The sequence below is a fragment of the Drosophila montana genome, unplaced genomic scaffold, assembly GCF_035044405.1.
Source record: "Drosophila montana isolate Dmon_TW-CO22-7 unplaced genomic scaffold, ASM3504440v1 contig_1505_1, whole genome shotgun sequence".
In the NCBI taxonomy this organism is placed as follows: Eukaryota; Metazoa; Arthropoda; class Insecta; order Diptera; family Drosophilidae; genus Drosophila; species Drosophila montana.
Genome location: NW_026996452.1, coordinates 3639046 through 3653567, shown reverse-complemented (window position 1 = coordinate 3653567; position 14522 = coordinate 3639046). Strand labels below are relative to the sequence as shown.

The following is a 14522-nucleotide window of genomic DNA, read 5'->3' as shown; positions in this document are numbered from 1 at the left end:
AAACCATTTAACCGAAACTCGAAGCGAACTAATTATAAAACATTATTAAGTTGAAACATAAAACCAAGGTTTTAACTTAAACCCGAGCTATTGCTGATAAGAAGGTTCACGAGCCTGGATTTAAGCCATGAAACTGGTTTTTAATCCGACCTCTTTTTATGGCTTTGCATCCCTGATAAAACTTAACCTTTTGTACAACTGCTAATATGCAATCATACCCTCATATTTATTCAACTTATTGAGTATATAGTTTCTATTGTAGCGCATTCGACTGTCTGCAGAGCCTATAGTTTTTCAGACTAACCCGAGACAATGGCAAAGTGTCGCCGCACACAAAACTTTGTGTGCAGGCTGCGCTGATTTTTGGTCTCAAATTGTTTGCCCGTTGTTTGACGTTTCGGCTTTTTGGTCTATGGACCATTGTCAGAGCTGTATGGCTGCCACAAACGAGGGGCAGTTTATTACAAATTTAAAAGAATTTCCATATATTAAGCGGCGACAACGCCGCACAGCATTAATGTGCTTTTAATATAATAAAGCAACACTTAAATGAGGACTCACTCGAACGGACAATAAATGAACGAGACAATGAACCGGGCTGCCATCAATCAATGCGGCTGCGGGATGATAACTATAATAAAATCATTAGGCTGGTAATCCCCAAACGTTTTCGCAACCGAAATCAAAATAAAATCATCAGGCCAGAAATGATGATGAATGGTCGGAACCGGGCATCTCTGTTTGGGCATGACAAAATCTCTTCTTTACGGTATATTGGCTATGTGGAATTGTTTGTAACAGGGCTCTTTGACTCTATAAAGTAGATAAGTATATTCTTGATCAGTATCGGCACTCGAATCCATCTAGCCATGACTGTCTCCCGTCGATCTCACGGACTATTAGTGCTACAGCACGTAGTTTCTCGTAGTTTAAAATTATCGATAACTCGCCCGTTTCGATGTTATCGATATCTAAATCTTGTTTTTTTAGGCATAACTCGGCGCCCATAAGAGCTAGAGAAACCAAATCTGGTATATAGGCTCTGGTATAGTACGCACATAACCAGAATATTTAATTTGTTCTATACCTCCTCCTGTTTCCCCTAATATTGGACATGCGTCATTTTAAAATGAATAGTCTTTTTTAAACCCTGAAAATTTCATAGAGAACATACAATAAATAACCAGGTTAGTCTAGAAAGGCTTTCCCATAGAATGGGTGTAAGGCTTGCGTGCTTGTGTGTATATGTGTAAAAGTAGACTAGGATTTTTTTAAAGGCAGCTCGATGCTGGGCTTAGGGTATCTCCTAGAGCAGCACTGCCCATCAGAGAAGCCTTACTTGTCGTTTTTTTGGGCACGTAAATCTATTTTTAATAAACAAATAGGCACACACAGACACACTCACGCCTCGTAAGCATATGTTATGAGGCAAATGATGGTGTTGGGCATGCTCCACTAGCCAACACTCAACAGCCACTGGGAGCAGCTACAACAACAACAACAACAGCAACAGCAACAGCAACAGCAACAACAACAACAACAGCAACAGCAACAACAACAACAACAACATCAACTGGCCCCATGGCATCATTATCAGACAAAACAACTTGCATTGCAAGGCTGAGATGGCATTTTTTTCCTTCTCTTTTTGGCTGGCAAGAAAAATGAAAATGTTTAACGGGAAAAAATAAAATACTCACGTTCCGCTCGCCGGCGAACGTGATTCAATTTGTTTTGTTGGTTAGAAAACTAAAATAGCAAAAAGAATATATAAGTAAAGCCAAGCAAAGCAGAATAAAGCAGAGCAAAGCAATGCGAGGCACAACAGGCCAAAGCGTAAGCATGGCGAAAACGAAAAATTATAGCACTGGAAAGGCAGCTTTAGATGTGGGCGGGCCCAACAACTTCCCCTTCATACCCCGCCCTCTCCACACCACAACAAGACTGGCCTGAACAAGGCGGTCAGCAGAAGCGAGCCCTAACTTAAGATCAAGGCAATTGGGCTAGTTGAATGTATGTGTGTGTGTGTGTAGCTGTCTTAACTATGAATGAAAAGAACTGCAACGGTGGTAATGCTGCCAAAAAGTAGGCAACGAAAATGAGGTTTGTGGCTGCCATAAGAAGTTGCCGAAATGGGGGTCAAATTTGAAGTGATATTATAATAATTATAACACAAATATGACATATCGACGATCGCCACGATTATTTTGATTACCTTCTCTTAGTAGGAGTAGCACATATTACTATCAGCACAAACGCGAACGGGTCACAATAAGAACTGTAGAAACTAGAAAACTAAAATAAGAGAGAGGCAGCAAAAGAGAGAGAGCGCCAAAGAGAGACAATTGGATTGAGAGCATAATCAATGGCCAAGATTGATTTACACCTATATCCCAAGCATACAAAACTTTTAAGCATTTTATGAATCCGTGAGAATCGCATAGTAGGGCATAATTTCAAAATGTGTGGTTTTAAGCGCAGCGGGAAACAAATTTTGGCTACGTTTGGCTTAAGAAAAGTATAACTACACACACACACACATACTTGTCAGTCAGAACAAACAGGTATATATATAGATATATCTATAGATACATAATAAACCAGCGATTCCCTATCATTTTAACTTCTCCCACAACTTCTTGTGAATTTCTCGTACCACCCTCGTATTTATAGTTAAGTAGTTAAGTATGTGTGGCCAGGAAACACGCCCACAGGCGCACATGTAATGTGGCTTGTCTATTGTGCGGACTATAAGGTCATTTTAAATTAGTTTTTGGTTTTGTTTCTTGCATTGTTTTTTTGTTCTTTTGTAATATTCTTTTGCTTCTTGCCATTTTTTTTGGGGGTTTTGTTTTGTCGTTGGCTATGTTTGTGCAGGGAATTGCCGTTACTAAGAGTGTTGCCGTTATGACAATTACGTAACACATTTGCGTGACGTAGGTGAAGAGCATAGCAAAAGGAAACTCAACTCATGCAGCTCTCAACTGGCCACACTTAAGCCAGAACGCTTATTCATGCCGAGACTTCGATTTGGCTGGAACCACTCGCAATGACATGCCAATATCCAAGTCTATTTGGTTAGGGGGGTTGATAGGGAGCACGTGTTCGAGTGTCCGACAATACCAAACAGCTTCATTTTGGGACCGAAAAGCAAAGTCAATGGCCAAAATTAATGGTAGTCGAGCTGCGTCTCATCCAATTGTTGACAATTATTGTGCCATGTCACAAAAAGTAATAATAAAATAACATTCGGCAAGTGCGTCAAACACTTTCGCCACCTGCTATTTGTTGCGTTCGAGTGTGACCAGGTTTATTATATAAGTCTTGGTATTATTGTTATTTATGTGTTTGGTAATTTATTAATTGGTAAAATATTTATATTATTTCTAATTACTTTTCAGTGAGCACTAAATTTTAATCCATTAAATGAATGAAATGAATGTTTTTTTTTTTTACCATGTCTAATTATAAATGAACTTATATAAGGTAAGACACTCAAGAGAACCAGTGCAAACTTTCGATAACTTATATGTGTTTTTTACGTCACAAAAACTGCCTCGCATTAACCAAAATGTGGACCTTGTGGATGTTGTGAGCGTGGAAGATAATTATTCGTTCATTGCTGACCTATTATTTGGGTTGATGCGTTTGATCACGGACGCTGCTGGCTGCAGCTACAATAACGAGCGACCATAGGCGAGGAGTTGTGAAGGAGGAGGGCAAGGTGCGAATCATATGTCTACTGGGATCACGCCATTGGTCGAAACGCTTTCGATTCCGTTATCTCAGCTGTGGATGTGTGAGCGTGTGTCTTGAGTACTCTAAATTGTCATTGTATTAGTGCAATTGTCGGCGTAGGCGCGAGCTTTTCTAAGCAGTTTAGTTTGTGGGCGTTTTTTCTGTTGATCGGTCGTGTTATTTGCGCGTGTACATAAAATAGTTTTAATAAAGTCAATAAAGTAAGCTAATTTGAACGCGATTAGTTTGTGCTGTGTGAGTTTTATCTTTAATTATATCAGTCTTTCAGCTGGTTTTCGTCTAAAATATATATTTTAATATCGGTAAAATACGCGTCGGTTAATTCTTGGTGCTGAGCTTTTTTACTAAATGAAACTGCCGCACACTTGATCTTAATCCACATCCAGTGCCTGAGAGGCAGGGGGGAGGGGGTGGATCATATGTCTACTGCAATCACGTCATTGGTCGAAACGCTTTCGATTCCGTTATCTCAGCTGTGGATGTGCGAGCGTGTAACTTGTGTACTGTGCGCAAGCTTTTCTAAACAGTTTAGTTTGTGCGCGTTTTTCCTGTTGATCGTACGTGTTCTGTGCGGGTGTACATAAAATAGTTTTTTAATAAAGTTAGCTAATTTGAATACGATTAGTTTGTGCTGTGTGAGTTTTTTCTTTAATTTTATCAGTCCTTAAGCTGGTTTTTGTCTCAAATATTTTTATTTCATCATCGGTAAAATACGCGTCGGATAATTCTTTGTGCTGAGCTTTTTCACTAAATGAAATTGGCGCACACTAGATCTTACTCCACATCCAGAGAGAGCGAGTGGGAGAGTATTAGGGAGCTTTCCTAAGCAGGTAAGCGTGCGTTTATGAGCATATGTATATGTATGTACAACATGCTTATTAATATATATAAATATATACATGTATTTTCGGGCTTTCTAGAATGTAGTTTGGTATTAAACTCATTATTTATACCCATGAAGTTGGTATCTAAAATTTTTTATACGTAACCAGAGAAAGGAATATTTTTGATTTCATAAATAGCTTATCTTTATTTTTGAATATTTTATACTCTTTTTGCTATTTTTATATGATGGTATATATGTATTATGAAGTGACTAGGAATGAGTTCTGTCTTCTTTTTGTCTTCTGAAAAGTTTTCTGTTACTTTTGAGTTTCTTTTGGAGCATTAGGACCACCAATGATATTGGATGTTTTTCTTCTGTCAAACTTCTTAGAATTAAATGCTTGCCCATGACTCTTAATGCCCAGGAGGAAATGCTTTTATTGTTGCTTTAAGCAAATAAATAAACAAGGCTTTTCATAATATTTTAATCTAAATATAAAATAATTGGGAATCTGGTTAAAAAAAAAAACTAAAATCGAGTGAAAATTTTTGAAGTAAATATTATTATATTAGTGTTGTGCTGTAAAATAATGAGGTTGCGAGTTCCAGCGTCAGGCTAGGTTTTCGAGATGTGCCACTGAAAGTTAGTATTTTATGGCCTTGCGTTTGCGGTCACACTTTTTCCACACACAACTTACAACAATAGACAAATCTTTCAAAAGCTGTTTTGTTACTTTTGGGGCACTCTTCAGCCATGTCAGTGGCAGGCGTGGAATATCTGTCTGAGCTGTAACTTTATTGGAATTGTCGTAAAAGTCGATAGCATCAGGAGCAGGCAGCAGCCAGAAGGCAGCCGGCAGCTGGAGCAAAATCGCTGCTGGGTGCAGGTCACAAGCAATTTAATGTCAATTTCGGTATTAAACGTGCTGTCCGGTCAATTCACCTGCTGTTCCGTCTGCTACATGCCACTAAGAGCCAACAGTCCAGTTGCCAAACACACACACACACGCAGACACACTCACGCTGTTGCTTTTGTTGCATTTGTCGCCGTATTTGATTCAAATAACTTTGCAAATTAATTTTGACACTGACCGCTGGCACTTGATTAAATGTAATTAGTTTCCCTCTTAATATATACAAGTCTTGATTTATATGTGAATGATGTTTACTTAACTTTGTCAAGTTATTTGCTTTACGGCATTCAATTAGTTTTCGCTGAATTCAGCGCAACGCTCGAGAGTATGCAACATTAGTTTGTCAAGTGGCTGCAAATGCCACAAAATGCTGATGTCTTTTTGTTGTTGTTGTTTCTGCTGCTGCTGGCCTTAGCTACTGTAAATCGTGTCACGCACACATGTTAATATGTTAACAAAACGGTGACACACACACACACACACACATAGACACACAGACACAGTCGCACACTCGCAGCAGTCACCAGCTGCAAGCAGCTGCCAAACGCAGCAAACTTTTTGCCTTTCCTTTATTTTTAGTGCAAAAAAAAAAAGATGTTCGCCTGCTGCGTTTCGGTCTCGGTCTGGCGTTGGCGTTTCAAGTTGAAAATTTGCAAACAAGCCAAAGACGCAACAATATTATATATACGCATACAGACATACATTTGTACGTGCATATATATAAATATATATATATATATAGAAATATATATATGGTGCGGTTAAGTTGAGGCTAGCGCGGGGCAAATGAGAATAAAGTGTTAGCTCATGCGCCACGCAACTTGTATACTCTTTCTTTACTTAATAAAATCATTTAAAAGCAAACTTATTGGGCTCAGAGTGGGGGCTATTGGGATTTATTTAATAAACACTCTACCCAGAGCTCAAACTGTTTTAAAACTGAACCAATTTACCAAAACTTAATTTTTAATTATTTATCAATTTATATTTGTTACTCAATTCATACTTAACGCTTTTTATGAACTTAGGTATTTGGTAAAGTTATCGATTTTTGTGATCGATACCATTTTAGTCATATAGTGCGGAAATACTATTTTGTACATTATTTTGGGAAAGTATCATATTTTCAAATCCTCCTAAGCTTCGAGATTGCTTATCTTTAAAGAAGTGTACATTAAGTTTTATAATCGATAATTTATGGTTCAACTTTAACTAGATTTCTACATTTAAAAAAATAGGAAATACCATTTTTTTTACAAATAGTTTTATAGAAAATATTGTTTGAGCAATATTTTTTGCTGCTTCCCTAAACTTTAAGCTGCCATATCTGTGGAAAATTGTGATAGATAACATTTTTGTATATATAATTTACATCATTTTACAGCCAACATTTTTTAAAAAACATTTTTCAAAGTTTTTTTTATATATTATATAACATGTTGTAAAGTCCGTATATATTGCTTTATATGAGCATCAAATTTCCTCTGTCAAATATTAATCAATGTTTAGAATCGATAACATATATAATTGTTTTTTATTTTTGGCAAGTAATTATCTTAAAGGTATAATAATGTTAGAATTTGGAATCATATAATTTCCCTCTTGTTTGCACTACACATGTTTATCTGTGCAACATTTTGCAAGCGCACTTGTGTAAGCTGTCAAGCTAATGAAATATTTATAGTAGCCTTGGTTAGAGTATGAGAAATTGCAAACATTTTAACACAACATGTTAAAAAGTAGAATTTAAGTCACACACGCCGAGCAGCTCGGAGAAAGTGATGGCAAAAAAAAAAAGGGAACAAGAGAAAGCGCTACAGACAGGCGACAGTTTGCATCAAGGCCGAGTCGCTGTGTGTGTTAACACACACACACACACACACTTATATTCGCATGCATGTTTGTTTGTTGAGTCAGCTGCCGCCATTTTGTAACCATTTTTCCATGTCACACAAAACGCACAAAGTGCTCGCAGCCCCAAACCAACCCCCCTTTTTTGCGGCCCACTTGCCTTTGCCCAACCATTTGACTTCATTCAGTCGCCTTTGGGCTGATGAATTTTCCGCACGCTCTGCTGCTGTCTGCAAAGTTATTTTATACAGTGTCAAAATGAAGAAAAACTCATCGCTTGATTAGAAAATTTCCTTGCAGATATGTATCTCTCGTTCGCACACTCTATGTTGTTTTCTCTCTCTCTCTCTCTCGCTCTCAATGGGGTCCAAACAGCAATTAGGCAAATTGCCAAGCTGCCAAGTCAAGCTCTCCAATGACTCTGCAAATTCGTTTTAAACTAACATACAGACACACACACACGCTTATCGACTTGACTTGATTAACCTGGTTAGCCTCTAAGTTGGCGGCTTCTGGTTGGTTCCGAGGTGTTCCTGCTCGGTGCGGAGGCTTTCAGGCGTAATTACATTAACAATTCCGAAAACATTTGCAGGCATGCGGCACGGCGTCCGAAACCTCATGTAATGTCACTCACCGCTGGGGCATTCAATGTACCACACGATACATATCCATTATTCAGAACGTGGTGCAAACAAGCCAACCACCTGTGCTACGTGTAAGACGCAGCGGGCTGTCCCATGTCCAGTGCGCCACCCGCATTACCCACATTGCCCGCACCACGCACACTGGGCGACCCACAGTGTGGCCTCAGCATATTTGGCGTATGAACTTGCTGCCTAACCTTGCGTGCAAGTGGGATGCAACTGGCTTCGGGCTACACCGGCAATAACAACAGCCATCCACACACATACACGAAACACAAGCGCATTGAAACACATGCTGCATGCAACAGCAAGGGATGTTGCTGATTATAGTATAACCGATTCGATAGCTTTTGCTGGCCAGTGTAGGCTGGCCACTTAGAATATGGCTAACAAAAGCTGGCGGGGCAGTTCTGTAATTAGGATTTCGTTCGGCGAACGGTCGCCATTGGGGTACAGTCAAAACAAAAGCTGCGATGACAATGCAACCAGCATTGTGTGCGACACAAATCTGATGCAGTTGTTTGTACCGAATGTCAGTAGAGAATCAAGTTAATTAAGCTGGAATTGCCAAGGGTTGCTCGTGCTTTTTCTCTTTTCCGTATGGTAGCACAATTGATATTAGCGATCGCAAATGATCCCTATGTATTAGATATTATTAGATATTATTACAATCCATAAGCTAGTGGTGTTATCGATAACAAATTAAGGCTTCAATCCGCTTAATCATTTCGTTTTAGGTGCTTTGGATCTACTATATAGCACTATTCTTATAATTTATCATGCTCTAACAGCTTCAAGTTCGATATCTCCACTGTGGTTTTATCGATAGCTGTCGATAAATTTGTATCGCAAACTTTTTCTACTTTCGATTCCAAATATGTTGATAATATTTCAAGTGGTCAGATTTATTCGATAAATCTAATCAACATTTCGATAAACTTTTTCGATAAATCTAGCCTTGACTTGCAGCTATGTGCTTACAATAATGGGGTCAAAGTATCGGTAACTTTCGTTTCGATATATTGGCTAAAGCGTCAACAACTTTTGTTAGCTTGCACCAATAGATCCTTTTAACGATAACTTTACTTGAAATAGCGTTTCGATAACTTCCGCTAGAGCAGCAAATACAACCAACTTTACGAGGTTAAAGTTGACTAATGTCAAACATTGACGCTTGATAAATGCAATCCAACGCTCGATTCGTTTTTAACTGACAGTCAACTTGTTATCGCCGACTGCCCCATTACTAAGCAGAGGGCCGTACAGTTGCCCTGGGGGGCAGATACGTTGCCTGCATCATAAGTCAAACAGAGTTGTATGCACATGCCACACACATACACACACACACACACTCGACCACATTTGCCTTTAACCACATTCTTTGCCACAGTCACAGGCAGCAGATGTTGCGCCTCATTGGATTCCAAGTGGGGGGCGAAATCAAATGGGAATGGGCCAGGTACTGTGTGTGTATTTTGCTTTTGCAACGCTCGCGGCGACCAAACGACCAAAATGTATGCTGTTCCGGCTGAATTGCAGATTTGGCCAGTTGAGTGTCAGCCACTGTGCATGTGTGTGCCTTTTCTAACTGGCAGCATTGCTTGCATGCCCCACATGGTTGCATGCACACCTTTAAAATGTTAACCAGCCCAGGTAATTATCACAGCTTTAATTGGAAATTGAATTGCTTTAAGCGGCTTATGCATACGCTTGCTCGCTGACAGTCGCCTGTCGTTCGGCCAAACAATAAACAGAAATAAATTATCACTATAAAGGCATCGATTGCAAGCCAAAAAAAAAATAGATAAAAAATGGATGGAAAGAGCACACAAGCAGCAAAAGCTCGACGAGAGGATAATCTGTACACGGCTGAAGTTTATCCTTGCTCTTAAATAACTTTTGGGCTTGTTTTTAAAGTATCTTTTTAGTACTTTCAGAGTATTTCGATAATATTCTTAGTTATATACGCATACCAAAATTTGAGACTACATCCCTTAGATTGTCTCTGTAATGGATTTACATAAATATATGCACTTAATTTGTGTATAGGAGCCAGTCGTTCTCAAAATTTCGTATTATTTAGAAAGAAGAATGTTAAAACGATCCGTAAAAAGATTAAGAGAATCGTTTTGAGTCTTTTGATAATATTCCCAAGCACATTTAAAGTCTATAACTCTTAGATTGTGTCTGTAATGGATTTATACAATTATTGTTGTATTTTTTTTTAGCTTTGAAATTTTAGGAATAACTAAAAGACTCTCTTTTTATTTTGCGCTTAAGTTTTCTTATTGCTTATGCAATATATTTTATAACTTTACATAGGCACCAGAAGAACCTAAAAAGCTTTGTTCCTATTTCAAATAAATCTCATTTCCAGTCTCGCACTGTCTGTTACATCCTTTATCATAGTTTCATTACACACTCTGTTAGGCAAATTTAATGTGTACAGGGTATTCAAAAAAAAATCGTATTTATATGGCATTTGGGCACAAAAATCGCTGCGTTTGACTTTGTCGGAAGATTCGCTGATAATTTGCGCACATAAATTAACCAAAGTTTTGCCACACACACACACACACAATCGCACACACACACACATGCACGCACATTAGCTAAGCTCAACTGTTGGCTTCCGATTGGTTTAGTTAGCCACATGGGAAAAATTAAAAATACTGCTAAATGCTTTTCGGCCAGTCCAAAAATGTTTTGTGTGCGTGTGTGTGTGTGTTATGGCCAGTTGTGAGTGCAGGCTCAATTTCGGTGGTTATATCCTATGCAATCTGTTAATTTTGGCCAACTTTGCTGTGGCTCCGTGCCGCTTTCCACCCACACTCCTTGCTGCTCGTTGGACGTTCGTCTTCATTGCGTATTGATGCGCCCTCATGTGAAATAATTGCCGCTGCTGTCCAATGGCGTTTAATAATACATCTGTGTGTGTGTGTGTGCGTGCGTGAGTGTGTGTGTGTGAGCAGAAGCCAGAAGTCATGCTGGTGTTGCTGTCAAGGCTATTAAGTTGTGAACTCAATGGCCAGACGGCTTAACTGGCTGGCTGGTTTTGGCCTGTATCATGGCTAAAGCAACAACGCTTTAATATCCCTTGGCTATTTTCTACTCGAATGGGAATTTTGGCCAATCGGCTAAACAGTTTATACGCATATGCCACTAAAATATTAAATGTTTGCCAATGTTTGGCTACATTAGCAGCAATAAGTTGTTGCTTATATAATCTGAGCAAGCTAAGACTTGTTAAGTTTCTTTAAATTTCTTTTAAATTGCGCATTAGATGGGTCATAATTTTTCTCCAGAAATCTGAACTCATGTTAAAATTGTAATTTTAATGATTCTAAATAGCTTTTCTAAATAATGGCGCTGCCATCTAAGTTAACAATGTGTCGTACAGTGGCGTAGGGTTTCCTTTTTGGGGAGGGGATGCATAAGCAAAAGTTTGTTGCAATTTTTGTAAAACCTTTTGATTATACTTATATATAGCTAAGCTCAACTTTTAACTTTGTTTCCCAATTTTTCTTTAGTATAATTGAAATCTACAAAAAAAAAGGAATAAATTAATAGCATAAAAATTAGTTAACATATTGAAATTATTTGAAAATTCACTTTATTTTTGAATAAACTTTATTTTACAATATTTTCATTAATTAATTGTATTTATATTAATTTGAATTAGTTCTTGACATGTACCATTTTATTCACTTGTTAGCTATTTATTTCAAAAAAGCCATTACACATATCTAAAATAATTTTTTAAATATTTATCAATTACCCAAATTTGCTCTATTTTGTTTTTTTTTTTTTTTTATAGGAACCAAAAAAGCTTTCATATTGAAATGTTTAATTTTGTTGCAATAAATAAAGGGATGCATTTTAAAATACACATGCTATATACTAAATAAATGAGAAGCGTTTTTTTTATTTTTTAAAAAAAGTTCTAAATAATTACAAATTATTTGCGAAATTATATTTTAATATGTTTAAACTGATCACAGCAAATTGTTCTGAATACCCAAAGAGAACGAGCGAAAAATATATGCAACAACAAAAGTGTTAGACATTTTTTTTCTTTCAATAGTTTTGTTTTTATGTACTTAGTGTAAATATTTCGAACTTTTCGCAATCAATATATGTTTTTTTGTTTTTTTTTTTTATTTTTCCCAAAATGTATTTACATTAACAATTTGTTTTAAATATTTTGCTAAATTTGAACCAAGTCTGGTGTTAAATCAATTTTATTTATTAAACACAACAAATATTTAACAAAGTTTTTTAGTATTCATTATTATTGTTGAATTTTTTAGAGTTCAATTTTGTTTTTTTGTTTTTTATTGAGTTTTTACATTTTACTTCATGAACTTAATACGAAATGCTGAGTTTCGGGCTGTGTGCCTCGCTCCAGTGTGAGTGTGTGTGTGTGTGTGTGTGTGTGTGTATAGCTGTTTTGTGTGTGTGTGTGTGTGTGGGTGCGTGTGTGTGTGTGTGTCTCTTTCGACGCTGTTAGTCGATCTGAAAACGTTGCGCCTAGAAAAAGTTTAGGTATTAGTTATGGGCGTGTGTGTATGTGGGCGTGTTTAATGTGGCTTTATGCTAAATTCTAAAATTAAATTTTAAACTAGGCAACAAATTGAATTTGTTGAGTATTTTCATTTTTCCCCATGATAATATTTAGTTTTGCTGTGGTGGGCCCTACGTGTAGTTGAAATGTAATTGAAATTTCTAGAGCTTGTTGGTTTCTTATTGTTGTTGTTGGGTTCTTGTTGTCTTTTTGGCATTCTGCTTACTACTTGCTAAACAAAAGTTTTGCTCTTTGAGTTAGTTGCCTTAAACTTAAAGGACTTGATAATAGGAGTTATTTATTTTTGTTTTTGTTGTTGTTGCTGCTGTTGTTATTATTGCTAAGAGCCAGCTGATGTTTATAGACGCTGTCTGCTTGGATATGTCTCATAATATATAAATGGCTTACTTGTGCTGTCTTTTAGACACATTCTGTGCCTCGAACTCGCAGCGGTGCCTGTGAAAAACAAGAAAAAGCATCAAGAAAAATGTTACAAACAATTTACAAGTGTTTTAAAAGTGCAAAAAGTCGCTTATACTATAACATAATGTACAATAAAATCAAAACTTTCAAATAAGAAAAATATATTTTAACATTTTGTAAGTTATATAAAAATAAAAACTTCAAAACAAACGTTGACTACTACTGCCTGAAAGCTAAGGAAAATATGTTTTTACAACTTTGAAGTTATATAAAATAATAATTTCAACATATAATAGTATAAAAATAAGATAGTAGCAAGACGATATGGGAATAACATTTATCTAAATTATAAACAAGAAACTAAATTAATATAATATAATTGATACATAAATATAAATAATAATAATAATAATTCAGCTAAGGCTTTTAAAGAAAACTCCCTTCAAACATTTATAAAAAATTATTATTAAAATAATTATTAAAATATACATAAATTAAAAATTAATAAATAATTGAAAGTGCATTAAATAAAGCTTATATTAACAACATTAATAAAAATGCACTTGTAATAACTAGAATGTAATTTATAACTACAAAACGGATCAAACTTATTATTAGCGCACAATGCAGCTTAAATAATTATAAAACATTTTACACATAAAAAAAATAATTTAAAAAAAAAAAACAAATGGAGAATTCAACAGAAATGTTAATTTGCTGTGATTTTTTGATTATGCAAATTTTCAGCGGCATTCAACCGCAATAGAAAATCTCGTCTAATGACATTTTGTTTAATTTGGCATAATTATGTTGTTGCTGTTATTTTTATTGTTGTTGTTGTTGCCGTTGAACAGCAAAATTAGGCGCTCTAATTAAAAATGGCAGCAGGTAGCCAAATGCAAAATTCAATTTAATTCAAATATTTTAGTAAATTGAACTGAAAGCTGGCCCTGAATATGGGCGGACATTTTGACGCTCCGTTGACGCATTTTAATTGGCCCCGTTTTCTTGTTGTTTCCATTTAATTGGCCAATTGATATGGAACATTTGGCAACCATTCAATTAGCCTGGCCAAAATGCCGTGTCAGTTAGTTTGCAACAAAAGAATTTGATCACAAAAATTGATAATAAATTAAATTATGAAATTATAAAATTGCAATTAAGCCTACCAAACGTGTGCATAATAATAATAAATATGTTTAAATCTGGTCATTTGTTAATTTATAAGCCCGCAAAACTTACCAACTATTCGCTAAATGAATAACTAGCTTTGCCTTTTGGCTGTGCTTTTCGCTTCAGCTTTTTGTTCGCTCGCAGCGTGAAAAATTCATAAATAAATATGTATTAAATACTGGCAACACTTTTTTTTGTTTGTTTTATATTTATGGGATTATGCACACACACACACACACACACACAACAGTGCATAATTGTCTTAATTTAATGTGAATAGCTTGTAATTGGTGTGGTTTAAACAGCAGGAGAAATGTTTCTTCGGTCAGCCGAAGCTTGAATACCCTTGCAGTTATACCACGCCACATA

General features: G+C 36.4%; 1 protein-coding gene across 3 annotated transcripts in view; it reads right to left on the bottom strand.

Moving 5' to 3' along the window:
- Positions 1–11891: 11891 nt before the first annotated feature.
- The window catches only part of LOC135435605 (low-density lipoprotein receptor-like), a 47909-nt gene continuing 45278 nt past the window's right edge, over positions 11892–14522 (bottom strand). Inside the window, exons 11-12 of one of the 3 annotated variants that reach the window (XM_064692781.1) lie at positions 12966–13013; positions 11892–12523 (exon numbers count right to left, since the gene is read on the bottom strand). In XM_064692781.1, the coding sequence (XP_064548851.1) occupies positions 12978–13013 (36 nt within the window). In that variant the 3' untranslated portion in view covers positions 11892–12523; positions 12966–12977. Of the gene's footprint in view, positions 13014–14522 lie in introns of all 3 variants that reach the window. The other 2 variants (XM_064692791.1, XM_064692772.1) reach the window with 2 other exon arrangements.